We start from the raw sequence: 25,605 nt of genomic DNA, 5'->3' as shown, positions 1-25,605 counted from the left end.
GGTCACATGAAAGTGAAACCTCAGATCTTCTACTGAGTTAAAAGAGGGACGAACTCGAAAAGAAAAAAAAAAAAAAAAAAGAAAAATTAGGACCTGATGCTCCAATGACTGACTGCCCAAGATGATGGCAAAGGATGTCTCACTCGCCTGCATGCAGCTTACTAAAAATATCCCATTGCAAGGAACCATCAGTACATAGCATCAAATCGAATTCGCGAAATGCTTCAAGTAGGGGTCATAGGTAAGGGAAACTGCGGTTCTTGTGCGCTGTATACTGTACTCTGTATTCCCCCTTTAGGATTGGGGAACCTTGCCTGTATCCCCCATTGGGGATGGAAAAGTGAAGCCTTTTACGATGGAAACTAGAGCGGAATTGGTATGTATTTGATGTTGGAGCACAGCCACACACTTGGCACGAAGACCACAGATCAAGTGTATCCTCCCGAGCTTGATCTTAACTGAACAAGGACGCATCTGCAGTATCCAGCCACCTCTCAGGCTAAGAGGTCTTACACACGATAATGGCGTACAGACCCCCCCTCCAGGGCCACCCCCAGGTTAATGAGGGCGTCCCAACCGCCACCATATGTTGACTATATATAGATCGGCCGGGGCTAGGGACTCAGAACCCCCTCCATACCATAACTGGCAGGAGGCTGTCCCTGACACTACGACTTTTCCTCCTCCACCGGTAGCGGGCAACTTGGTCTCGAGCACGGGAAATGCCTCCAGCGACGATGCAGACCGGGCACTTGAGTTCTGTGACCGGAATCCCTTATCCCCCCCCGTCCAGCCACCTGCTGTCGTCTACCTCAGCCCTATAGCACCGCCAGAGTTTCGCGGAAGTATATACAAACACGGGGATTCCTGGCGAGGATCCACGCGAGACAGGCATAGAGATTGCTTGGTATCGAGCAACCTGCCTGTTTATTTTTCGTTGGTTGACTCGCCGTTTGTCACGGAGAGAAGCAAGACGATCTATTTCGAGGTGAAACTGCTCGGTCTCCGGGCAGGGCCAGCTCCCGGCGAGGCGAGTGGGCTATCTATTGGGTTCGTGGCGCAGCCCTACCCGACATGGTGCTCCCCCGGCTGGCAGCGAGGAAGCCTCGGGGTCTTCTCTGACGATGGCTGCCGATTTGTGAATGACTGCTGGGGCGGGAAAGATTTCACGCAGGCATTTAGCGTGGGCGAGACGTTAGGCTTGGGAATGACATTCCATCTTCCCGATCATAGCAATGCCAGCCCGCAGACACACAAGCTCAAGGTTGAAGTCTTCTTCACGCGAAACGGCCAGAGAGCTGGCGGCTGGGACCTACACGAGGAAACCGACGAAGAAGCCGGGGGGGTCGAAGGCTTAGAAGGGGACTTTGACTTGCACGCAGCCGTTGGGCTCTTCGGAGGCGTTGATTTCGAAGTGTGTTATAATAATCCTGCTGCCGGCTGGCTCTGGAGGCCCTGACCTCGATCCTGATTATTATTCTTATTATCGTATGATGTATATATATACTAGTCCCACGGTTAGGTAGAGTCAAGAACCCACCCATCCACCCTCGACAAGTTCGTGCAGCGATGCATCCATCCCCACCGGCCGACGCAGACAAGGACAAAAGAAGAAAGAAACCAGAAACCAGAAACCACATCAAGGGCTTGACAAGTTCGCCAACACTGCTGCTAAAATATGCATCTACACATAAAGAGTAGGCAATTAATTAATTAATTAATGTCCACCCACACCTCGCGGGGCCTTCTGTTTTATACTTCCTACTTCTTCCAAAATAGTCTCTACCGAGAATTTACAACAATCCCAGAAAATCCCTAGACAATACAGTACCGTGTACCTATTCTATTAATCTATCGCCAGGCCCAGCCCTTCCCCCCCCCCCCCACACACACACACAGAATCAAAAATAGTAACAACATACAAGGGAGAGAGGAAAGCCCACCCAACCAACCCCCACGACTATTAACGGTCTCATCGAACGAACAACCCCCCATCCCCAGCTCCCGGAAATGGAAGGAAAAGCGCGGACAAGCCTAGAACGCGGACGGCGACAAGCAGTGAGACATTCCAGAAACATGACCTGCAAGATCAGCCAGGGGCCATGGGATCTTCCCTGTTGATCGCAAGAGAGGAAAAGGAAAAAAAGATACATTTAGTGGCTTCGGGGGGAAGCAGGCGACTTGCTTCCGGGGGATTGTTTGTTTGATATATGTGCGTGCGTGTCAGCGGTATTATTTAGGATTTAGTATTACGGGGGGGGGGGGGTCGGTCTAGACTGCATGGAAGGAAGGGAGGGAGGTTCAAGAGTAGGGTTATTAGTTACTCCAAAGGCGATGATTGATGATTTGAGTAGTACCTACCTAAGGTATATATATATATATAATGTATGTTGGGTACCTGAGGGCTTGACGTCATACAGGAGGAGGGGCAAATGAGGAGAAAAAAGAAGAAGAAGATAGACCTGATATACTCCGTACTTCGTAGTAGTATATCGGATCCGGACGGAATCATTGGACGTCTCCCATTCCCATTCCCATTCCCTTCATTCATCGTTTCCTTCCACCCGTTTCTTGTATTCATTTCTTTCCCTGTCTCCTCCATATACTGGGTATACAAGGGTGAAGGAGAGTGGGTTCTTCATAGAATGGACAAGGAATAGCCTAGCCGAAATAAACCCGAATCTATCTATCTACTCTAGATGCTTCGCTTAAGATAGAGAAGGTATCCCGCTGTAGGTCCTAGGTATAGGTGATGCATGTATGGTTCTTCATGTGTTTCGAAGAAACTCGGAAAAAGCAAGCATGCTCGCAAATAGACGGAACGTATAGAATAAGGTTTTTACCGGCGGGATTGCACGAATGAACCGATGTTTATTTTGGGTTTCTATAACTGACTCAACGGGGTAGTCCCCTGTCTAGGGACTCTAGGCAAATAAGAGCAGCCCAGGACATATTGATTGCGCAGAGAATCAAGTAGAGTAATGTCAAGGAAGAATCACAGGTGAAATATACGGTTAAGGAGCATCGGGAGGATCCTACCTTGATGTATCTCATAGTTGTCTATACGGAGTATACATACGGGAGTCGGTCCTAGATGTTAGTATACGTGATTTCGAGTCGAGAGCCAAACAAATCAACCCGAGGGATAGGTAGGAGTATTCTGAAGCACTACACTACTTCCTACCTCTGAAAGCTAGGTCAGGCAAAATTTCCAAAAAAAAAAAAAAAATCAGAGTCGTGGTATTCGAGTGATTGCTCGGCTGGTAAACGAGAACAATGACAGAACAACAAGGTAAGAAAGCTAGGCTCAGGCGATTGGTTTCCCATTAGTTGCATAAGAACTGCAGTAGTCGATTTCGCTAAACGACGCTCGCTCCTGGACACAGCTGGCCAGACCAGACTCGCGTTCGATCTTCGGCCTTTCCATTCAGCCTATGATAAGCCGCAATTTCCTGGAATCAAGTGCTGTTTCCACTTCTCCTGGACCAGACCAGATGAACTTCTAATTGCGCGACGACTCGGTTCTCTTTCCTTCATCATTGTTGGGAAATCACCACGAGCAATGTATATGCATGGTAAGATTCAGGAAACCAACCAAGAAAACCAACCGAGAAGATTGATTGATAGACAATGGTTTTTCTTTTCTTTTGTTTTTTTTTTTGGCTCGAACGGGGCATGTCTGTCTGGGTCTCCGAGGATCAGATCGGTTGCGCAGATGCGACGCCCCGTTTGAAAGGAAGGGGGGGGGGGTACCTCCGTACAAAGTACTACACTGTACGGAGTACAAAAAAAAACCTTTGAAGTGGGTAACTATTGGTTTCTTTATCTTATTAATCTGTCATTGGAGGAGTTCTTCCTTGCATGTTCGTATCCGCTGAAGAAATGCTTTCCATGTTATTGCTCTGGATTTGCTGATACCTAAACTACTCACTCTCATCTTTTTCGAACACTACCAGGTACCTAGGTAGGTAGTTAGAAACACGATGCCAAAAGAGGAAAGTTACCCCCCCCCCCCCCCCCTCATCCCTTCTCCTTCATACTAGACCAGCCGACGACGGAGTATCCCAGGTCGTTGAAGCTGATTCTCTAGGCCTATAGGGTCCTTTCTCTCCCTAGACCGGCCAACCCCCGTTGTCGAGTTCCACCAGTAAGTGCTCGTAGCCTGCGCTAACGGGGGTCTGTTCACAGTCCGCCTGCAGCACTAAAAGGAAACCCACTGCAAGAGAGTTCGCGCCAGCCACTGGCTATCTACCTCTACTGCGATTCCAAGGGAAATCGTTAATGTTACTAATTGTCTACTAGTGAACTAACTAACTAACTAACTACTCACTCTTAGGTAACTTTAGAGAGGTCCAACTCTTCTGTATTAATTAACATCCAATCACCACCCGAGTTTGGCGAGCCGCTCGACAACAGTTTCCAAATCCAAATAGCCAGGATGAATGAATGAATCTCATAGCCAAAAAATTTATTAGGGAGCCGGTGGACTTAAAAGAGTCCTGCCTGTTCTTCGCCTTCAGTACCTGTAGGTAGGAGGAGGTATGTATGTAGTTACTCGTGGAGAAACGTGACTGATCGACCAGGAAGGTTGCATATCACCAATTTCCTATCTCACAAGCTCTCTTTTCAGTGGCAGCAAAGAAAATGTTCGACTCTTCGAGTAGTTGTACTCCGTAGGTACTCTCGGTACATTCTTGTAATAATAGAAGGATCCAGACCTCCAATAATCTGAAAAAAAAAAAAAAAAAAAAAAAAAAAAGTGGATGATGGACAGCGCATTACGGAGTATTCAACTCGACGGTAGTCCGAAGGTCTCTTAAAGGAGGCCGGTAATTTTGTGGAGCCGGACACTAAGCTCCGCTCGCTGTCTAGGAGTAGATTGATATTAATTTACAATTGATATTTAGTTCGATCTATCCTTGAAATAAGAGCAGAAAGAAAGAAAGAAAGAAAGAAAGAAAAAAAAAAAGGAGTAAAAATAGCATGATACCCTAACTAACTTGGGGAGATGTTTTGGACAAAGACACGGAAGGGCTACTACTTACTTGGCTGAATTGTCTCTGAAAAGGCTGAGGGAGACTGCGTATTATTATTTTGGCAATTGATTCGCGTGAAGTTGTTCTGGGAAACTCAGTACGCAGAAGTAGTGCCAGAGCTGTTCGCTCCACATCCGGGTCCTCGGTCATTCCCGGGTGTGAGTGGAGGACAACAGCGGAGTCAGTGAGCGTCCGTGCAGCCCGCGATACGGAGTACGCGTCTGTTTCGCTCACTCCCAAGTGCAGAGCAAATTGTCGACAATATGCATCTTGGACTCTTCGATATGCAGCGCGGGCTATTTCTGGTCACTAAATCAAAATAACATCAGAAGATGGAGGGCAAGTGCCATTGAGAACGACAAGGGCCCGACTACAACGAACGGTCTTGGACTTCCAGAATCTGCTATTCGGCTCCCTGATCCGAAGGAAGATGAAATGAGGACACTTAGTCCCTTGGTGAATGGCCCGCTCATGCATGAGAAAAATCGACGGATGGTACTTTTTTTTAGGGCCTGGCAAAGAGAATAGACATGCTGTTGAAGGAATTAAAAAAAAAAAAAAAAAAAAAAAAAAAAAGAGAGTGTGGCTTGATCCATTATCTCCTCACCATTTGCGCGCGCTTTTTGCTTGAGCAAAGAGAGGGTCGTCCTGCAGCGGCAATCCGAGCCTTCCCCTTCCAAAATAGACAACATCACCCCGATGCATACCAGAGCAAAGCATTATTCAAAGCATCAGGAAAAGAAAGCTGAATCTGCTGGATTCCATCGCACTCTTCACACCCCTGTGCTTCGCAGTATCGTTTGATAATCCTGGACAGTTGAATGTAGCGAGATGCCGACCACCGTCATCTCATTATCTTTAATGCCCGGGTGTCAGGGTGCTTTATCCGGGGGCATCGATATTAGAGGACTCTTGGTTTTTAAGCGCATCACCGTTTGTGGTGACTTGCAGGAAGACTTGATTATCATCTGCAGCAACTAGGGCTGGGGTGACGACGCCTTGCTGTTTCCGGTGATGGGAGCCTTGCTAGACGCTAAGGCAAACTCTAGCTTACCTGCAAGTCAACCGCTGTGATAATCTGGCCTGCACTAGAAGTCGTCTAGTACCACCAGTAACAATAGAGATTGCGGGTCGGATGTTGATTATTCCCCATGGGTATGAGCGGAGAAATTGTATACCTCTTCTCCGTTCCAATTGTTGGAGATTATAGTGTCGCAACGAAAGCCCATAGCCCCTCCTCCTCCCCTTGAACTTATCCACCGTATCGATCATTACTTCCGAGTATGTACCATGAAATGCCAATCGACTTCAGGAGGGGATCTATTTCGCGTCCCTGTTTAGAGTACCAGCTAGACGAACTGTGGCTGAGCTTGATACGCCCAAGGAAGCAATGGAAATTTGGCCGTGAACCATCCATTCGAATCCTTACGTAGAACGTGTCCAGAGATGACCATGGAATGATATCCTGGGGGAACTTACCGAGGGGAATTCTAGAAAAACAAGGCCATGTCGAAGGAAGATTGAAGTCATAGGCACCACCATTACTGTGTCTGGCAGGACTGGAGGATTTGCATTCTTGGGGTAAGTGTAAGTATATGATGATGCATGCATGACACATGATATGGAGAAGATTAACTTCTGTGGTGGGGTGAATCATGTCAAGACTGAGTAGCTTTTGTGTGTCCCTCGTGGTTGGTTTCGAGAATCCATTCCAGATAATGTGCAATTGGCAGGATCAAAGTTTACACTCTTAAACGACTCTCTCAGCCTTTCGCCTGCGTCGACTTTTGGAGCTGAAAAAACTACATAATCTAGGGTGAGGATGGCCTGGGCTTCGTATTATTGTTCGCTCATGACACTATGTCTGGCCTCCCCACCAAAGCTCCGTGGGTAGCTCTTGAGCGGCCGGGTGGCCGAGAGCGGCACGCACAGGTGGTGGCTGCTTCGCTCGTAAGTATTATACGGGGTTGGAGATCGCCGCTAGGATCACCGTTGTCCTGAACGTTTTTGGCTGAAGGTCTTGGCTGGTAATTCTACTCCGTAGTAAATCGCATCCCATGATATTATGGTGGGCTCCAGTATGAACTTATTTTTTTTTTTGTTGTTTAGGAAGGAATTCCAAGTCTCGACAGTGTATGTTTTTTTTTTTTTTTTTTTTTTTTTTTAAAAAGGAGAATTCATGACTCGGATTAGACCATGTCCATCTGCTGGCTAAGCAAGAAGGGGGAATCTGGCCGTTGTGTACTCCGGAGTAGGATGACGACTCAAAAGGAAATTAGGGGCGTAGCTCATATTGCAAATCTCGCTCCAGCCGCATTTTTAGAGTTCTTCTTATTTTGCTGATACTGTGTTAGTTAAGTAGGTACTTTGTAAGTCCGACTCCAAGTCTTCAGTCTGCACCTGGTAATATTGTCGAAGAGAGAAAGAGAGCGTAGTAGTCTTTCTTGGCTGAATTTTAACTCTGTGTTAGACTGTTAACTGTCCTGCAGCTTTCCTCATCGGAATTTAGTAACTTCGCCTAGATTTACGAATCGCATCCATTCCATGCCTTTCTTCTTCTCCCAGTTCTTTTTGGCCATCTGATCATCATGCAGTTTCCAATCGAGAGAACCTGTGATGACCAGACGATTGGAATGCCAGCAACCGATTAGTTCGTCACCACTGGGAGCTCATGTGCCAGAGATGGGTTAAGGGAAATAGCGCAAGACATCCCAATCATCTGGAGGGGTGTAATCGTTCGAAATTCTGGTAATTTATTTCTCCTTGATATTACGTTAAGACCAAATGGGAATAATCTGGAATCATAGTATTCTCATTAGGTAGGGATTTTGTTATTTAGTCGTTAGTAACCAATAGTACTTGCAGGAACTTAGTATGGGTGAGGATTATGGTATTTACTCCTAAATTCTTCTGTTTTTTCATGTCGATCAGAGAGATACCTAGGTACGGAGTACTTCAAGGTTGGATATGGAATGGTGCCACTAGGAGGTAGTAGATAGCCTCTGGGGTCAATACCATCATCATGTTCTCCAAGAAGGATACAATATTAGAATTTATAAAAAAGGAAAAATATACAAATAAAACGAATAAATATATTCTTACCCGGATGGGCTGAGTTTTTCTTATCATGAAGCATGTTGCGTTGTTATTATTATTATTACTATTATTATTATGGATTCCTGCGTATAAGATCCTCTTTTTCTTCCTTACATGTAAGACCTCGGTCAACATCCCAAGGAGGGAAGGAAACTCAAAAGAGCAAGCGACTAAGAAGCTTTCTCCACTGAAGTTTAAAAAAGAACGAAAGCGTCGCCTCTGATTTCGAGTTTCTCAGCTCCATATTCTCTCTCTCTCTCTCTCTCTCTCTCTCCATTTTGCTCTTCCATTCACTCCCTCCTCTTGCTCCCATTTACTTTTGACAGCTGATCACCCGCGAACGAACTCACCCCACCTTCTCCGATATTATGATCATGATGACTAGGTACTGCTACTACCACTACCACTATTAGTAGTAGTAGTAGTAGTAGTAGTTAATTTAAGTCAATTTTTATTATGATTTTATTTATTATTACTTATCCTGGTTTCTTAATAGTTTAGCCCGTCGGTTCTTCGGCATTACTTCGCCTATTAGACCTAAACAATGCAGGTAGTAAGTAACCTCGCACCCCAGAATCAAAATACTCACTACTACCTTGTAACTACTAAGAGGAAGAAAGAAAAAAAAAAAACCAATCTATTACGGAGAATAATAATCGAGTGTAACCTAGTAAGAAAAAAAAAATAACAATCATATTAACACTACTAAGTACCTACCTAGTAAATAATAAATAAATAAATTATCATTCCATGGTTCCCAAGTCGGCTGCTATAGTTAGCACGGAGTTAACGACCGCAATAGGGTCATTGACGACGACCTCCTGCTGTTTTCCACCATTCTCTCCGGCCACAGCGGGAGCTTTTCGGAGACATGCACCGCAGCTAAATTCACAGCCTAGCCTGCGACTAACTCCTAGCACCCCCATCGTCATCCACACCATGCATTAAACCATCCCCACTTGCTAGCCCATGTCACTGCGTAGTTGCTGCATGGGCCGCCGCCAATCCTTTCTCCACCCCAAGTTTCCTCCGTCAATTTCATCTAGATCCAGGGTCTGACGCACGAGGCAAAAAATACACCTGCATGACACTCAAAATGACAAAGGAACTGGAGCCCTCACGAAACTTTTTTGTTTTCCTGTTTCAGGATTGGCTCGAGTCATTGTCTGGATGCGATTCTTGGACATGTGCCTTCCCTGCCCTCGAGTCTCTCCGCGACAAATAAAGGTCGCCAATGCCGCTGTTGCTGCAACTAAAGCCCTCGATACTCGCCTCTTCTAAGAAGCCAACCCGTCCTGGAAGTAATCCTCTTCTCTCCCTCTGAAGGTTATTATTCTTGAGGAGCCTCCTGTCATTCCCCTCCCAGACATTCGTTTGCCACTTCTACCTCCTCTCTCTTCATTCTTTTCCATCACTCTGCTCCAAATTCTGAACCCCCCCCCCCCCCCTTAGGAGCAGAACCCTTTCTTTCACTTGCATCGTACGCAATCTACTTTCTATACTAGACAATTTGCCTTGCAAGGGCAGGGGCTTAAGGACGGTACTAGCATTGTTGCCCAATTTCCCTCTGTACGGTGGGCATAGGTAGTGAACCCATACCGCCGTTCAATGTGCTTCGAGGTTGGCAGCTGGAGAGAAAGGACCCCGGAAAAGCAGATATAAAATAAATATATCGAGATCGAGCAGCCCGTTCTAAACCGCTCATAATGCCAATGACATATATGCGAGCGTTTATCGCTCTTTTGTCAGTGATCCTCCGCTTCTTCGAAGCCTTGAATTAATGACCCGTCCTTAAATGCAACCCGCTTAACTAACTCCGTGACTCTGATTGCAGTATATACCGTTACATCCGTTTGGTTATCAATCTGTTTTCCTTCTGGACCTTCAAACCGATCCCGCCCCCGGAAAACCCGAAATTGACCGCACAAGATGTGACAGTTATTCTTCCTACCCTGGAGGGCTGTGGCGACGAACTAGAGAGAACAATTGAAACAATTCTTTCAAATCGTCCCTATGAGCTTCTCATTGTGACAATTGAAGCGAACCGGAAAAAGGCAGAAGCGATGCTGAGTCGTATGCCTGCTGCTCAGTCAAGGATTCGCTTGTTCACGGTCACACATCCTAATAAGCGTCGCCAGATGACTAGAGCGATCCCCGAAGTTCGAACAGCTATTACGGTTTTTGCAGACGATGATGTGATTTGGCCACCAAAGGTGCTGATGTGGATGTTGGCGCCTTTCGAAAAGAACGAGCGGTTTGGAGGCGTGGTAACTTGTCAGCGCCTTCGTCGCGCTGTTTCCCCCACATTGTCCCAGCGTCTGTGGGGGTTTCTTGGAGCCCTTTACCTTGAACGGAGAAATTTCGATTGCGCCGCTACTACCCATATTGACGGCGGACTTCCTTGTATGTCTGGGCGAACTGTCGCCTACAGAACACATATTCTTCAAGACGATGGGTTTACATATGCTTTTACAAATGAAGGATGGTGGTTTGGAAAGTACCAGTTGAACGCTGACGACGACAACTTCATCACCCGTTGGATGGTTTCGCACGGTTGGAATACCTATATGCAGTACCATCCTGAGGCAGAGGTTCAGACCACCCTCGAAGATAACCCAAAGTTCCTGAAGCAATGTGCACGATGGTCTCGAAGCAACTGGAGGAGCAACCTCACAAGTATGTTTGATGAGAAACACATTTGGTAGTAAGTTTTACTTAAAGAGACAGAGAGAGAGAAAGCGAAAATAAAAATTTGGGCTATCAACTGATACTGGAATCTTCACTGCCAGCCGTCAACCTTGGAGCGCCTATGCTGTTCATATGACAACATTATCCCCCCCAGCTCTTTTAGGAGATTTGGGCCTTATTTTTCTTTGTTACAAAGCGACAGTGTCTTGGGACGAGTATTCGCACGCCATGGCTATGATGATGCTTGCGGCGTGGATGTTTTGCAGCAAATTCATCAAACTCATGGGACATTACATCCGGTACCCCGTCGACATGTTGCTTTTGCCCGTGTCTATCCTTTTCGGCTATTTCCACGGAGGTATCAAGATGTACGCAGTTCTGACACTTAGTGTGGTATGTTACAAATCCCGATCCTTCCTTCACCTGATCCCACCACCCAATTTACGCACCGCTCGGGAGCTGCAGCAGTCTAGCTCCTATCTACAAAGTCGATGTGCTGTCCAGACTTTCATCGGCAGTAGTCGGCTTTATGTCCCTACAAATATTCCTTGCTATCATCCCAATACCTTGTAGCCAGCCCCTCCCGTGCAATATAGCTCGTGGGCCCGTCCTCTCTCTTCCCCTCATTCCTGGTTCTACTCTACACTTGAATTCCTCATTTGCTCCTCCCCCTCTCCCCTGTCCCCCAAAACAAGGAAAGAATAACACGAGAGCAATATTTTTTTTTTCTGGGCCCGGCCAAGCTGACTTTCTTGTTCTAGACCACATGGGGAAGCCGGGATGGTGCCGATGATTTCGACGCAGAACGCATGAAAAAACGAACAGATGTTGAACACCACCTGAAAGCACCAGCTTACTACCCCAAATTTATCACTCACAATTCGCGACCGGCACAGCTCCGCCACTTGATATCCAAGCAACCAATTGTACATGGAGATGTTGCATCTCATACATACCTGAACCCACATCAAATACCGTTTCTCGAGACTTGCAGCACCGGTTCAATGGCCGCCTGCTATCGCCACATCGAGGGCGCGGATTAGTTTTTTTTTGTGATGTTTTACGACGAAACGCTTTATGACGCTCCCAATATTCAAGAAATGATAAATGGATTCTAAAAGAGATTCCAACGCTCCGGACAAATCGCCTTAACCAATGTACCATCAGTTTTTACACGGGTTTCGCTATCGCCGCCTTTCCTGCGTGTCCAACTTTTCAACATTCAGGATGGCTTGTATTTTGGGTCAACGGAACCGTGCAAGCAATTCCCAGTTTCCTACTTTTCATCCACAATTCATTCCCCTTGAAGATTGCAATATTTTTCATGTAAATTATAAAAGCGTGGGCAGGCTCTTGTCGCTTCAGTTCGGTACTGTTTACCAAAAATTTCTCGTTCTTCTGTTCTTTCTTCTACATTTTCTTTTCTTTTCTATTCTATTTTTCTTTTTTCTTTTTTCTCCCCTTCCCATTTAGATCAACCCCTGGGTGGCTCTCTGGAATATTCGGTTACTCTTGCTTTCGCTCGTGTGGAATCGCGTCGGTAATATTTAATACTCCCTATTTATATCCTACATCAGGCTACGATTCTTTCGGTTCCTCTCATTACAATGCATGATGCAGAACATCTTCGACAGTTGACTATCGGCTTGTCGATGATTGAATCAACCAGATCTCCCGCAAGACTTGTTGTCCGAGGCCGGATCAGGCTGCAGGGATAGGATCAAGTGCGACACCAGAGATATCTCCGATGGCTAATCTTTAATCCTCGGAATCAGCAGCGATTTTTTTGTTCTTGAGATTCTCACATGTTTTTGCGTTGTAGATTTCAAATGAAGCTTGGAATATGCATTGGAAAACTAAACCATACCTTTCACCTATCATACTGGGCTTTAATTTTTTTTTTTTTTTTTTGGTGATTATTTGTAAACTATAAAAATAAAACTTCCATACTTTTCGAGGTCCCAACTGCATGAGCCTTAAGGAGCGAGCCTCGCAGGGTGACCTGACTATTATGGCGTTCAACTGTGGCGAGTGTCACGAGTGATTACTTATCTTTTTTTACTCCAAACATCATTGATTGATGAGTGCCCGCGAATAAGTCGCCAATTGACTTCTACCACGCAGACACTCCGGGTTTCAAGACACTCATTCGATCAAAGGGGCTGTGGTAGATTCGTCTAGCATTTGTCTGTTAACAGGGTCTTTTCTCCCTCTGCGGTTTTTTTTCTTCCTAGAATGCCTCGAAAGATGCTGGCGGGTTTTCTTCGAGCTTCCGCGGGTTGTCCGCAGCAAGCAATTTCAACATCCGTGCGATGCAATGCCTCAATATCACGCGTTTTCCACTCTCAAACGGTAAAAGCTGCCATTGCTCATCCAATTACGGCCCATGGCCCGCCTCCTAAAGCCCCTTCAGCCGCACCCGGGTTTGGCGAACAGCAAGCGGACGGAGCTGAGGGAACCGAGTCGCAGTCCCGGCTGGTCAAGCGACCTACGGTATTGAAAAAGCGATTTTGGAAGGATGTTCATGTCAAGCAGAAGCCTGGTATTTAATTAATCCCCCCCCCCCTTTTTCTTTCCCTTATGACTTTGTAATTGGTGAGACTAATACTCTCTCTGTTCTTGTTTCTAGAAGGAGAATACCAAGTTCTACTAGATAAACGACCGGTCCGAACCCCGGCGAAAACCGTTCTTTCTGTACCGACTACGAAGCCTCACCTTGCACATGCCATTGCTCTGGAGTGGGATGTGATGACATCGGCGCAGCAGGCCTTGAAGAACCATTTGATTCCATTAACTTCTCTCACCGCACGTGCAGCAGATATTGTACAGGAGGATGCCGCAGGGGAGCATACCACAAGAGAACAGATTATTAAAACCGCAATGCGCTACCTAGATACGGATACGCTACTCTGCTGGGTACCGGAGAACGGCAATGCGGCCGAGGAAATCGATGAAAATGGACAGAAGCGCGAAACTCTCCGGGAGGCACAAATGCGGGTTGCGCAGGATGTCATTGCATTTTTGAGCACAAAGGTATGGCCTGGAATTGAAATCCAGCCAGTTTTGGATACAGATAGCATCTTCCCGGCATCACAACCCCAGGCGACAAAGGAGATCATCCGGCAGTGGATTGAGGGACTGGAAGCTCATGATCTGGCTGCATTGGAAAGAGGCATCCTTGCCTCCAAGAGTCTCCTGGTTGCGGTTAGGTTAATTACTGAGTGGAGTGAAAACTTCCGCCATGTACAACGGTCCGGGAAGAAGAAGTTCGGCATCGAAGAGGCAGCCGAAGCATCTAGCCTCGAGGTCAAGTGGCAGACTGATATGTGGGGCGAGGTGGAAGATACTCATGATGTTGACAAGGAGGACTTGAAGCGACAACTTGGCAGCGTGATTCTTTTGGTGAGTGGGGAGACAAAATAAATCCGCTCCATTTCTCGCTGATTAAGAGCCATGTCTTGTATAGATAAAAAAAAAATGTCTGGTAGTTATACATATGTACAGTATATAGTCAGCGTGACATTGTATGATATTTAGATGTGTCGATGAGCTTCTTTTCCAAGGTACACAACGAGTTCCCCTGAACGGGCCCCTTTCGAGCCACAGATTCCCTACTCTCAACCATATCAATCGCTAGAGCTACCTAAGTGTTTACGGGCCGTGTACAGATGAATAATTTTGGCTGTTTTCACCAGCCGAATCTGCTGAAGGAGGAAGGATCATCTTGTAGAAAGCCGCCAAGGCGCGCCCAAGGAGCAGCCAGTGTCTGGAAGGTTAACGCCTCCCTTGTTCTCTACGACAGTTTGATTTCCTCATCCTTCCCCCGTCCTGGGTGCAAATTTATCGGGTTCGGAATTCTTGCATTCCTAGTGAGCGCGTTCTTTGTTGAGTTCTATTCTTACCTATGCATATATCTGTGCCAAGGTAGAGATGACGGAAAAGGGCGAAGGGTAAGTGCAGTCTACCTAACCGGTCACCTTATTGGATCCATGGATCGGAGTTGGCACTCGTCTAGATGCTCAAGGCAGACGAATATTCCTGAATATTCCTGAATATATGAAGGGAAGGGTCCATGAGTCTCCTACGAGTGCACCAGTGCCACTTGGCTGGATGAAACCCCTCCTCCCTTCCCCCGATCCAAGAACACAACCCCTTTCGAATTCCTAGCGAAGACCAGGAGACGCCAGTCCGCTAACCTACCTACCCCGCCATTCAGTAGCAGGCATCACAAACGCTCCAAGAGCGCTTTGGCGCTGGCGATTCTGCATCGTGATAAGTCGAGGGACAGACACGAGGAGACCGCTGGTCGCGACTGTGGCTCGCCCGTGGAATCTGCCACGTCTTCCCCAGTTAACACCAGCACTCTATCCATCTCCGCCATTTCGTTACACCGAGGCCCTAGCATCCGAAGGTCGCGCCACGAAGCAAACTCGCCCACTATGCCTACGGAATCTATTTCGGATCCTATCGCATCCAGCCAGAGTGGCGACAACATCGAGAAGCTACCGTCCCTGAGCCAGGGGGAGAGCGGGTCCATGTCGCTTGATCAGTCGGTGCGGACATTCCGACTCTTCGAAATCCTACGCAGTGGCGACACGACTGCCATCTCCAAGGCTATCAAGGAGAGTAGAGATCCCCAAGCGGCGAACGGTCTTTCCGGCACCACCATTGTTCATCTTGCGATCCAATGTGCGGAGCCCCAGGTTGTCGAGTACGTTTTGTCGGCGGGTGAGGATCTGGATATTAACACGCGCGATCGGGATGGCAATACCCCGCTACACCTCGCTGCTCAGCTTGGCAGAGGGCCGGTAGTGCGTGAGCTGCTGAACAGACCCTCTGTTAATGATTCGATCGTCAACTACCGCGGTCAGACCGCTCTCGAAGTTGCACGCAACCCGGAGATTTTCCAGCAACTCCAACTGGCCCGGTCGCTTTTCATCGATAGTAAGACCCAGGAGATCCAAACTCTTATTGCCCATGGTGATTATGATACGTTGGAGAAGCTGTTGGTGGAGCCCCGTGTTGAAGGAATAATGGACGTCAATGCTTTGGATTTGGTTACGGATCCCACTACCGCCCATTCTGGCGGCACTCTTCTACACGAGGGAGCTAGAAAGAAGGATACAAAACTTATTCAGATCCTCTTGATGCATGGAGCCGACCCCTTCCGTCGCGATAAGAAGGGTAAATTGCCCCAAGATGTGACAAAGGATGATAGGACAAGGGCTATTGTCAAGAAGTCCCCTGCGGCTGTTATCGCTCAGCGGGGTATCCAGGAAAAGGCGATTCTCGGAACCAGCTCTGGCCAAGGTGTTACGGGACGACCTGGTGCCGGAGAGGCTTCGTTTGCAGGCAAGGATTCCCGTGAAATGAGAGGCTATTTGAAAAAATGGACGAATTACACCAGTGGCTATAAGCTGAGGTGGTTTGTCCTTGAGGATGGGGTCTTGAGTTATTATAAACATCAAGGTATATATGATTTACTTGTTGCGATTTTTTAAACCTAAGCTTTCTATCGCTTGATGCTAAAACATGTTCTCTTACAGATGATGCGGGCTCTGCCTGCCGCGGAGCCATTAATATGAAGATCGCTAGGCTCAACATGGATTCTCAGGATAAGACTCGCTTTGAAATTCATGGAAAGTCGTCCGTCAAGTACCATCTCAAGGCGAACCATGTTGTAGAGGCGAAGCGTTGGTTTTGGACCCTCAATAATGCCATTCAATTCGCAAAGGATGAGGCGAAAGAGGAAGAAAGGCGCCAGTCAAAGCATGCGGAGGTGCTACGCCAGGCCAAAATTGAACAGATCGAAGGTCGACCCAGCGAAGCGCCTTCCGAATCTCCAAGCCATACCACTTCGAAGTCGAATGGGAAGGGTCTGGCTCCTTTCGCGCTAGGCGTCCCGAGCAGCAGTGGTGCGAAGCTCAGCACATATACGTCTCGCACAACCTTGGATAGTGTGCCTGTCGATGAGGATGGCTCCTTGTATGGTTCTTTCGAGCAGGGTCCCTCCGATGAGATGAATAGGATTTCGAGCCATGTAACTACTGGCCCTGATATGGAGGGTGACGAGGATGACTATGGAGATTATGTGTCCAGCCGCGACATGCCAGTAGCCGACAAGGATGCCATGAATATCACTGCGCAATCTGCGAAGCTTCAGCTGGAGATCCTTGCCAATGTTGCCTCTTCTCTACAAGTGGAGAAGACGAGGGATCCGAGTGTGGCACTTTCGGATCCGGCCGTTGATCAAGCTCTTACCGCGTACGAGGCGGCTGTGAATAGCCTCAAGGGCCTGGTGCAGAATCTGTTGAAGATATCCCGGGATCGCGATGCGTACTGGCAGCACCGGCTCACCCGGGAAGCCTACCTCCGTAAGATGTGGGAAGAGAGCATGGCACGTATTGCTCAAGAACACGAGGAGCTCCAATCTAAAATGGGCGAGTCTGAAGAAAAGAGACGCCGTACTAAGCGGGCTCTGAAAGAAGCCCTGGAGAATTCTTCAAGTGCCCCTAGCCGCATCCCCAGCAAAGTTGCGTCGGGTGCACAAGTTTCTGGCGAAGCTGATGTTGACGTTGAAGGGGATCTGACGGCAGAACAATTACAAGCTGCAGAAGACCCTAAGGAACAGGAATCCGCGTCCCAACTTCGCCGTACGAAATCCGCTCTTTCGCAGATCAATAGCCTTTATGACTCGGAATCGGATGATGGAGAGGACGACGAGTTCTTCGATGCAATCGATTCGGGAGAGATCGAAGTCGAGGATCTCACTCCTGCAGAGACGGCGGAAGAAGAGGAAAAGGTTCAGGATGAGATAAACAAGCTCCGTGCTATCAGGCGCGATGAAGTGTCACCTTCGTTCAAGGGATATGAGGAGGGTATTAGACATAGACTTAAGATGGACTATGACAACCGACCAAAGATTTCTCTCTGGGTAAGTGATTATTTCCCCCTTACAGCTACAAGTCGCTATTCTAACCTTTTCCGATAGGGCATCTTGAAGTCTATGATTGGTAAAGATATGACGAAAATGACTCTTCCGGTCTCGTTTAACGAACCCACCTCGTTGCTCCAACGTGTGGCCGAAGATTTGGAATACACCGATCTCCTCGATGTTGCAGCCGACCGGACTGATTCTCTTGAGCGGTTGGTGTATGTTGCTGCTTATGCGGCGAGTGAATACGCTTCGACAATCGGTCGTGTGGCAAAACCGTTTAACCCGCTCCTGGGGGAGACCTTTGAGTATGTTCGACCAGACAAGGGCTATCGGTTCTTCGTCGAACAAGTTAGCCACCATCCACCAATTGGGGTTGCGCTGGCTGAGTCGCCCAAGTGGGACTACTGGGTGAGAAACTGTTCCTGCTAATTTACATCTTTTTGATTAAACTAACGAAGTGATATTCTTAGGGAGAATCATCTCTCAAGTCGAAGTTCTACGGGAAATCTTTTGATATCAATCTTTTGGGAACCTGGTTCTTGAAGTTGCGACCCGCCTGCGGAGGCGAAGAACTCTACACCTGGAAGAAGGTCACATCCTCGGTTATTGGCATCATTACTGGAAATCCTACCGTTGATAATTACGGTCTGATGGAAATCAAGAATTGGACTACTGGTGAGGTCTGTTACCTGGACTTCAAGCCGAGGGGCTGGAAAGCATCGTCTGCATACCAAGTCGCAGGCAAGGTTGTCGATGCTGACGGTTCGCCTAAATGGAGTATTGGTGGCCGCTGGAATGACAAGATCTATGCCCGCCATACCCCTGGGTATGAAGCACCGGTTTCTGGCCAGGATCCCGAGTCGGCCAAGACGATTTTGGTTTGGCAGGCTCATCCTCGCCCGACTGGAATTCCGTTCAACTTGACCCCGTTCGTCATCACCCTGAACGCGCTCACTGACAGTCTGCGACCACATCTCCCGCCGACCGACACCCGACTTCGTCCCGATCAACGGGCGATGGAGGAAGGTGAGTATGATTTGGCCGCTACCGAGAAGCATCGGGTTGAGGAAAAGCAACGAGCCAAGCGACGTGAGAGGGAGACCAATGGTGAAGAGTACCGGCCTAAGTGGTTCAGCAAGGCTCAGTGTGCTGTCACTGGAGAAGAATACTGGGCACACACTGGCGATTACTGGGGTTGTAGGGAGAAGACGGATTGGAGCAAGTCTGAAGATATTTTTTAAGAGGCCAGAAAAACGATGGCACGATGAGGACAAGCAAACCCTAATAAATCTTATAACCCCTACATATAACTCTACCTGTACATACCTTACACGCTGTTAATCCATTGAATTACTTTGATCTTTGGCCCGTCTTGCGTTGTCGGTAGCCCGAGACGGTCACGTGCAAACATGCGGGACTGCTGCTGCTCTGGCCGAACCGAAAGAAGTGGGAGCACAGCTGGGAGCTTCATCTCCAGAATTCTCACCACTTCGTTTCCCACCCCCATTCTATCGAAATGACTGGTGAGTATACCTGTGGACGCTGTTTGCAGGTGCTCCGACGAGGCATTGCGTCCTCTAGCTCTCCACTTCGGTCTCCCAATGCCTCCAGTTCACGACGAGCATACGGCTCTTGTGCTTCGCTGACGCGAAGATTTGGATCCCGCAACAATGCCGGTCTTTGGTCGAAGAATTCTCTCCTTCCCACTCCAATAAACTCTTCGACAACCCTGCGCGTCTCGCCTATGGTGCAGAAAGCGACGTCTGCAACATCGACCCCTTCCCCCGAGACCCGAGTTCTCCTAAAACGTAACAATCTCTTCCACCCTTTCTCCCAGTCCCCGGCCCCGGCAATCCGACAGCGTGCAGCTTTCATCAAGCAAAATGCATTCTGCCCCCATCCTAGCCACCAGCAGACTCGGATGCCGGTTTCCCCACATGACCCGGAATCGCGCAAAAGCACCGAAACCTCAGGTCTTCCTCCGGCCCACTCGCACTTTGAATGCCCGGACTGTGGTGTCCCAATTTACTGCTCGGAGGGACACTGGATGGATGATTTTGAAGCCCATTTGGAGGTTTGCGAGACCATCAGACAGATCAACGAGGATGACCATGATTTGCACTCGGGACGCTTCTTCCCCGAATTCTCGTACCCTGGACCCCCCCAGGATGATAACTTTGTCATCAACATGACCAATTGGGATACTTTCCTGTACACGCGGGAGTTTGAGGCTATTAACGATGATCGGAGCATGCGGCAGGTGACCCGAATGCTCACTTATCCGCTTACTATCGGAAGTGTCTTGCATGAGCTGAGCCCGTACAGCATCCGAAAGGATAGCAGACTTACAACTGAAGGTCTTAAGAGCATTAGCGGTGAGACTTAACAACAACATTCTCTATTAATATTTATGCAATGGAGCTAATGGGTTTATTTAGCGCTCCGGTACTCTCTTCATCCTCCTAGGACCGGAGAAGGTGTTGATATGCAGGGTCTGCGCCTGAAGGCTCCTCCGGTTCGGATCTTTATTTTGGGTGCGCGTGCTGAATCCTCTTTGCCTCGTGACGTGTGGCTGCAGCTCAGCTACATTTTCCCCCGGTCTCTTATTCATCTCATTTTCATCGGGCCTGAGAGTATGGCAAACCGAGACGAGGAGTTCCCTCTTCCAGAACGGACGCCGGAGAATCCGTTTGGAGGTATTGTGGAGGACCGACTAGGTGGTCAGTTCAAGATCACAACGTACGTGGATTACTTCCACACGATGTACAAAGCACAGTACTTCCAACCCTTTGACCCGTATCTGGACTGCATTGTCCTTTTCCACCCTGGTCTTGGACACCCGGCCAGCTCCCACGAATGGGAGGAGACTCTACCGCAGCTCCTCGAGACGAAGGTTCCTATTATCGCTACCGGCTACACTCAGTGGGATATGGAGCGAGACATCAACTGGGTGAAGGACAAATGCGCCGGGGAGTTTGATATTCTGCTCCAGCCAGGCGAGAACATCTTCCGTAGTCTGCGGTGGGATCTCAACGACCTGGATCCGCATGACGTATCTTGTGGAAACTGGGGACTGTGGGCATTCAGAGGAAAGAGGTATGTTTTAAAGTCAACAAGCCTGCTATGAGCGACATGTAATAAAACTAATTCTTTGCAGATACGAGGCGATGCACAAGGACTCTTGAAGGCGACTGACTGACCTTGTTAAAAGAACAGAAAAAACGGAATCACCATGTATCCCATACTCCCCCATGCCTAGGATCCATATACCATCATCTCCTTTATTTCTATGTACAGTATCCCATTATGCATCTTGATTTGTTTATTTTATTATCAGTATTATAGTAGAAAGAACAACCCAACCCAAACCAAAGACCCTACAGTATAGTCTATGTATACATACAGTCCTACTTCCCTACCTTTCTTAGGATGTATGCATGTATGCATGTATGCATGCATGCATCCAGCCTCTCGCAAACACCATACAGAGTCCAGAGTCCAGATTCCAGAGTCCAGAATACAGGACATGCCAATCCAGCTAGCTGCACGTCATGCATATATTGCAACCTTTCAGGTAGAATAACTGCTATAAATATAGGCATACCTACGCCAGCCACGCCCCTTGCATTACATTACATTACATTAAATTCGGCTATCTCTGTAACAACAAATGAATCAGAAAGAATACCTTTCTGCATTGTAGATGTGCATGTATATGTTACATTGTTAATGATAAATATAATATAACTTTGGTTCTGTCTGGATGCTAATATGGAGTATGGAGTATGGATTATTATGGATTATGTATGTGAATTTACAGGGGTAAAATAGAGAGAGACACACACACACACACACACACACATATATATATATCTATTTATATATACAGGAGAAAAAAAAAAAAAAGAAAAAAAAAAGAAACTCTTTTAGCAATTATTGGAAAAAAGATTAGAAAAGAAGAAGAAGAAGAAGAAGAAACCGTGATTCGTCATCGTACAGGCTGAGTCCCAGCTAAGTTTGCAGCGGCGTTGGAGAAACCAGGAGACGGACATTGACGAAAACGTGAAAGATAATATGTAGCAGAATATCAATACATATGCGCTGGAGGCGTGCGTGGTATTATATGAAAGGTAGTAGTAGTAAGAGTTGACGTAGTTGAAGAAGTGAAGATAAGACATGGACATAGGGAAAGAGGTAGTAGGCCGCAGACCCTGGTTGACAGGCTGGTATAGAGAGAGAGAGAGAGAGAGAGATAACGATGAAGAAGCCGACTCTGATCTATATTCGCCCTACTCGGAGGGAATCATGCACCCAATAGATGGAAGTTGAGAAAATAAAACGAAAAGAGAACATTGATGAGATCTAAGCGTTTTGAAAATCCTAGAGCTGGATCTAGAACATGAGGAGACCGGCAACGGCAACGGCACCGGCACCAAGAGCAGCACCGGAAAGCTTTGCAGCAGGGGCAGCGGCACCCGTCAGAATGGGAGCAGAGGAAGACGAGGGTGCAGCGGTGCTAGAGTAGGAGGGAACCACGACGATGGAGGAAACAGCAGCACTGGAGCTGGGGTGGAACGAGTAAGCAGTCGACGAAGGAGTCGCGGAGAAGCTGGTGGTCTTGATGATCTGGGTGCTGCTCTTGGTGGTGGTGGTGCTGGTGCTGGTAGTGGAAGAGGAAGTTGGGGTAGGAGTAGCTGTCGACGAAAGCGTGGCGCTGACAACCTTGACGGTGACGGTCTTGGTGACGGCGGAGGTGGCAGATTGGACTTCAGTGGCGAAGGCAAAGGGCGCGAAAGCGGCGCTGGCGATGAGGAGAGCCTTGAGGAACTGCATCTTGACTTCGACGGACTTTCTTTCTTTCTTCTTCTTGGCTATCTGGAGAAGTTGAGATCGAGGCGGGGACAGCCAGGCGGTTAAGAATGGAGTTGGGAAAGATGGTTCGTGCTGTAAGATACAGGGGTGTCGAATGTGGTTTGAATTGACTGGTATAAACCGCAAGGATTAAGGTGTTTGAGTTGTCGCTGGGGGGGTTTTGTGTGGAAAAAAGAGTGAATGGAGCTGGAAACGAGTGACAGCCCTTGTAGAAAGAGAGAGAGAGACAACGATGATGGAGTATCACGCAGTGAGATCAGAAGTCGAAGGAAGGGAGGAAGAGGTTATAGAAGAGCGAGAGGCAGTGGAAAGGAAAAGGGGCTAGGTCGTTGCCTGGGGCAGGTTTGGCACGAGGAAAAATATAAGTGACCCCAACGCCCTCAGACCTGCACATTTGTTTCACAACGAACATACTCTGCACCAGGGTACCTGACTACCGTGTTAGCGCTAACTATTACGTCTCTCCAGGACCCATCTGGCACAATGTCGAGTTTCCGAGGTAAAATCGCAGCCCACGATATGTGATTGAGGGAGAAAGCCCGGCGCTAGTTTTCTAGTCCAGGCGCTAATATTGCGCCGTTGACCAACTGGACCAGACCTGGAGAGACGAACATTTGATTGTGCGCAAGTCTGGCGAGGAACTGGCGGCTCCAGATGGAGACAGCTGACGACATTCTGGAGGTTCGACATACTGAGTACGGACAACAGTACGAGAGATTCAGCCTCTAGGGATCTTCTAACCGGGACTTACGCGTCCTTTTCTTGATGTGCTTGGATTATCTGGGGGAGACTTCGTACCTTGCTTGATCAAGGTGGGTTCTCTCCGTCAATTTCATTTTCTGCCGGGGGCTTTTCATCGGATAAAAGAGACTAGGAATAGGTTAGCTAATGAATTTCCCTTCTCTTTTCAGGTCTCGGTCTAACGTTCACAGAAGGATAAACGGCTCAAAGGTCTATCGAATTAATTAAAGCAGCCCGAGTCTACAGGCGCATTGGCCAACAGGAAAGTACGTTGTATCATTATCATCCGTCGGGACCAGGTAGATAAAATAATAGACAACCCCAAACGCCAAATGGGTATCAAGACGGGCCAAGAAAAAGACCTCCCCACGGTTTTGCAAGCTTTGACGATAACGCTAGCCCATTAAGTGCAGACTTGTCCATTTTCCTCTGCCAACTCCGTTCCGAGAGCAGAAGAAATTGACAGTCCAAACCACTACAAGGCCCAGACACCGCTGACAACCAGCGCAACCATCATCCAGTAGCCACCGCCTTGCATCAACCTCAGAGCGGTAGCTGATGATATGCTTGAATCAGCGACAGTCGTTCCATTCGGCAAGGTCCCGTTGATAGCAATGGTTTCTGTACCATTGACATCGACGACCCGGACAATGCTAGTATTCTTCGGCTGCGTTCCTCCAAAGAGCGACTCGTAGTATGTGCTGTTGTTATTATCGTCGCATCCGCACTCCATATATTCCTCGCACAGGCAGAGAACAGGTAGTGATTCATTGCGATGGCCCGTTTCGTTCGTGTAATTGTACGGATGGTGATATGGGTATATATGAGCCCCATAGAGCCAGGAACTGGAGAAAAAGGCCAAAGTCGCTGCAGGCAAGAAATATGGGACTATTCCCAACGGTGATCGCAGACCTGACTGATAGGGACTGAGGGCTCCTCCGCCATAGTAATACCCGCCTCCATACGCTGGTTTTGGCCCTGAGCCACTGCGAGTCGCGCCTCCGCTGTTGCTGGTGGAGCTGGAGCGAAATCCTATTAGCATTATCTCAATTTAACCAGAAACCATCAAGACTAACCTCGTCGATGTTGAACTTCTAGTTCCTCCAGTGCCACTGCGCCCTCCGCTTCCACCTCCACTGCTACTGCTGCTACTGCTGCTACTACTACTGCTACTGCTACTGCCCCCTCGTCCACTTCCACCACCCCCACGGCGCTTTTCGAGATCAGACGCTTGGCGAGAAACTGCGGTAATATCACCATGGCGAATAGCCAGATCTGATCTGGGGATACTGGCTGATGTGACCACGCTAGATAACAGGAATAAAGCGGTAGTCATCGATGTGACCTTCATCGTGCTGATTAAGGGGTATTTCAATTCAACGTGCGGTGAAGGGTCCACTCAAGAAACAAGGTTACACTGCACTCATATTAAGCCGGAAGATGCGAGACAAGCGATAGCAGAGTGACAAGTGACCGAAGCTTCTGATACCGCGTAGAGAACAGGAAGGAGGAGGTGGTGATAGCTGACTACTCAACATGGAGGGACAACAAAACCTTGGCACCTCAACGCGTAAGGCCAAAAAAAAAACCCAAAAATTCGGGTCAAGGCGCACCTTTATGCGTTCTAAGACGACACGGGTAAGCTTCTAGAATGTAACCCAAGAGCTGTGCATAGTGGTCCAGCATCAAATTTGCTGTCTTAAACCAGTAGTTGTGGCGGTACGATTAACCCCTAAAGCCACCTTACTTCATTCAAGAGCAAAGAGCGAATAAGCAAGTCAATCTAGTGAAATGTTCGAAGAAAATGACCAGCAAAGGAACCTAAGAATACAAAGTGCGGCTTACATAGTACACCCAGGGTCCACGTGGGTCCCGGGGCATGTTCCAACTAGTCGTGCGCCTTGCAATGGGATTTCTAAAGGCGAATATAGCGTGTCTAGGTTGGAGTATACTTACCTAGGTAGTTCCTGATTAGCTGGGTGAGTTTGCATAATTATTTCACAAGTTAATGTGTACATAACGTTTCACGTGACAAAGACTTGCTGACTAATACGCTAAGCGAAGAACAAAACCAAATCACGCTTCGGCCGATGTTTTCTTCCAAACAACCGCCACGACGGAGACACCACAATACACCAAAGATGAGCAAAAGGCCAATTGCTTGCATTTACATGGAAGCTTTGATGCATTCTCATATATAATGGATATACGAGAAGAATAGTTCCATATAATGCC

The 25,605-nt window shown here is 47.8% G+C and overlaps 8 protein-coding genes across 8 annotated transcripts; 6 read left to right on the top strand and 2 right to left on the bottom strand.

The window, feature by feature from the left end:
* Window positions 1-521: 521 nt before the first annotated feature.
* Window positions 522-1,747, top strand: P175DRAFT_0557142 (SSH4 family protein; the record flags this gene model as incomplete). Its single annotated transcript, XM_040900748.1, has 2 exons — window positions 522-526; window positions 604-1,747. The coding sequence occupies 2 exons, from the start codon at window positions 522-524 to the stop codon at window positions 1,457-1,459; spliced, it is 861 nt and encodes a 286-aa protein (XP_040753611.1). The 3' UTR covers window positions 1,460-1,747.
* A 636-nt stretch (window positions 1,748-2,383) lies between these two features.
* P175DRAFT_0501076 (uncharacterized protein) lies at window positions 2,384-2,743 on the top strand. Its single transcript, XM_040897085.1, has one exon. The coding sequence runs from the start codon at window positions 2,433-2,435 to the stop codon at window positions 2,658-2,660; it is 228 nt and encodes a 75-aa protein (XP_040753610.1). The 5' UTR covers window positions 2,384-2,432; the 3' UTR covers window positions 2,661-2,743.
* Window positions 2,744-9,838: 7,095 nt separating this feature from the next.
* On the top strand, window positions 9,839-10,837 carry P175DRAFT_0492801 (glycosyltransferase family 2 protein; the record flags this gene model as incomplete). Its single annotated transcript, XM_040895917.1, has 2 exons — window positions 9,839-9,876; window positions 9,967-10,837. 2 exons carry the CDS (start codon window positions 9,839-9,841, stop codon window positions 10,835-10,837), a joined length of 909 nt encoding a protein of 302 aa, XP_040753609.1.
* A 244-nt stretch (window positions 10,838-11,081) lies between these two features.
* P175DRAFT_0501071 (uncharacterized protein) lies at window positions 11,082-11,718 on the top strand. The gene has a single exon (XM_040897084.1). It carries the CDS (start codon window positions 11,103-11,105, stop codon window positions 11,391-11,393), a length of 291 nt encoding a protein of 96 aa, XP_040753608.1. The 5' UTR covers window positions 11,082-11,102; the 3' UTR covers window positions 11,394-11,718.
* Window positions 11,719-13,067: 1,349 nt separating this feature from the next.
* Window positions 13,068-14,243, top strand: P175DRAFT_0435037 (ATP synthase complex assembly protein ATP12; the record flags this gene model as incomplete). Its single annotated transcript, XM_040893704.1, has 2 exons — window positions 13,068-13,362; window positions 13,450-14,243. The coding sequence occupies 2 exons, from the start codon at window positions 13,068-13,070 to the stop codon at window positions 14,241-14,243; spliced, it is 1,089 nt and encodes a 362-aa protein (XP_040753607.1).
* A 1,112-nt stretch (window positions 14,244-15,355) lies between these two features.
* Window positions 15,356-20,884, top strand: P175DRAFT_0509037 (uncharacterized protein; the record flags this gene model as incomplete). The annotated part of the gene is made up of 6 exons (XM_040898402.1): window positions 15,356-16,289; window positions 16,367-17,754; window positions 17,812-18,165; window positions 18,228-18,979; window positions 19,339-20,132; window positions 20,196-20,884. 6 exons carry the CDS (start codon window positions 15,356-15,358, stop codon window positions 20,882-20,884), a joined length of 4,911 nt encoding a protein of 1,636 aa, XP_040753606.1.
* A 765-nt stretch (window positions 20,885-21,649) lies between these two features.
* On the bottom strand, window positions 21,650-22,961 carry P175DRAFT_0501065 (putative extracellular serine-rich protein). The gene has a single exon (XM_040897083.1). It carries the CDS (start codon window positions 22,588-22,590, stop codon window positions 22,150-22,152), a length of 441 nt encoding a protein of 146 aa, XP_040753605.1. The 5' UTR covers window positions 22,591-22,961; the 3' UTR covers window positions 21,650-22,149.
* A 463-nt stretch (window positions 22,962-23,424) lies between these two features.
* On the bottom strand, window positions 23,425-25,162 carry P175DRAFT_0216222 (uncharacterized protein). Its single transcript, XM_040892612.1, has 3 exons — window positions 24,447-25,162; window positions 23,554-24,389; window positions 23,425-23,499 (listed from the first exon to the last, which is right to left on the bottom strand). The coding sequence occupies exons 1-2, from the start codon at window positions 24,719-24,721 to the stop codon at window positions 23,846-23,848; spliced, it is 819 nt and encodes a 272-aa protein (XP_040753604.1). The 5' UTR covers window positions 24,722-25,162; the 3' UTR covers window positions 23,425-23,499; window positions 23,554-23,845.
* Between the last annotated feature and the right edge of the window lie 443 nt (window positions 25,163-25,605).

This window comes from Aspergillus ochraceoroseus, assembly GCF_002846915.1.
Source record: "Aspergillus ochraceoroseus IBT 24754 chromosome Unknown P175scaffold_3, whole genome shotgun sequence".
In the NCBI taxonomy this organism is placed as follows: domain Eukaryota; kingdom Fungi; phylum Ascomycota; class Eurotiomycetes; order Eurotiales; family Aspergillaceae; genus Aspergillus; species Aspergillus ochraceoroseus.
This window is presented reverse-complemented; position numbering and strand designations above follow the sequence as displayed.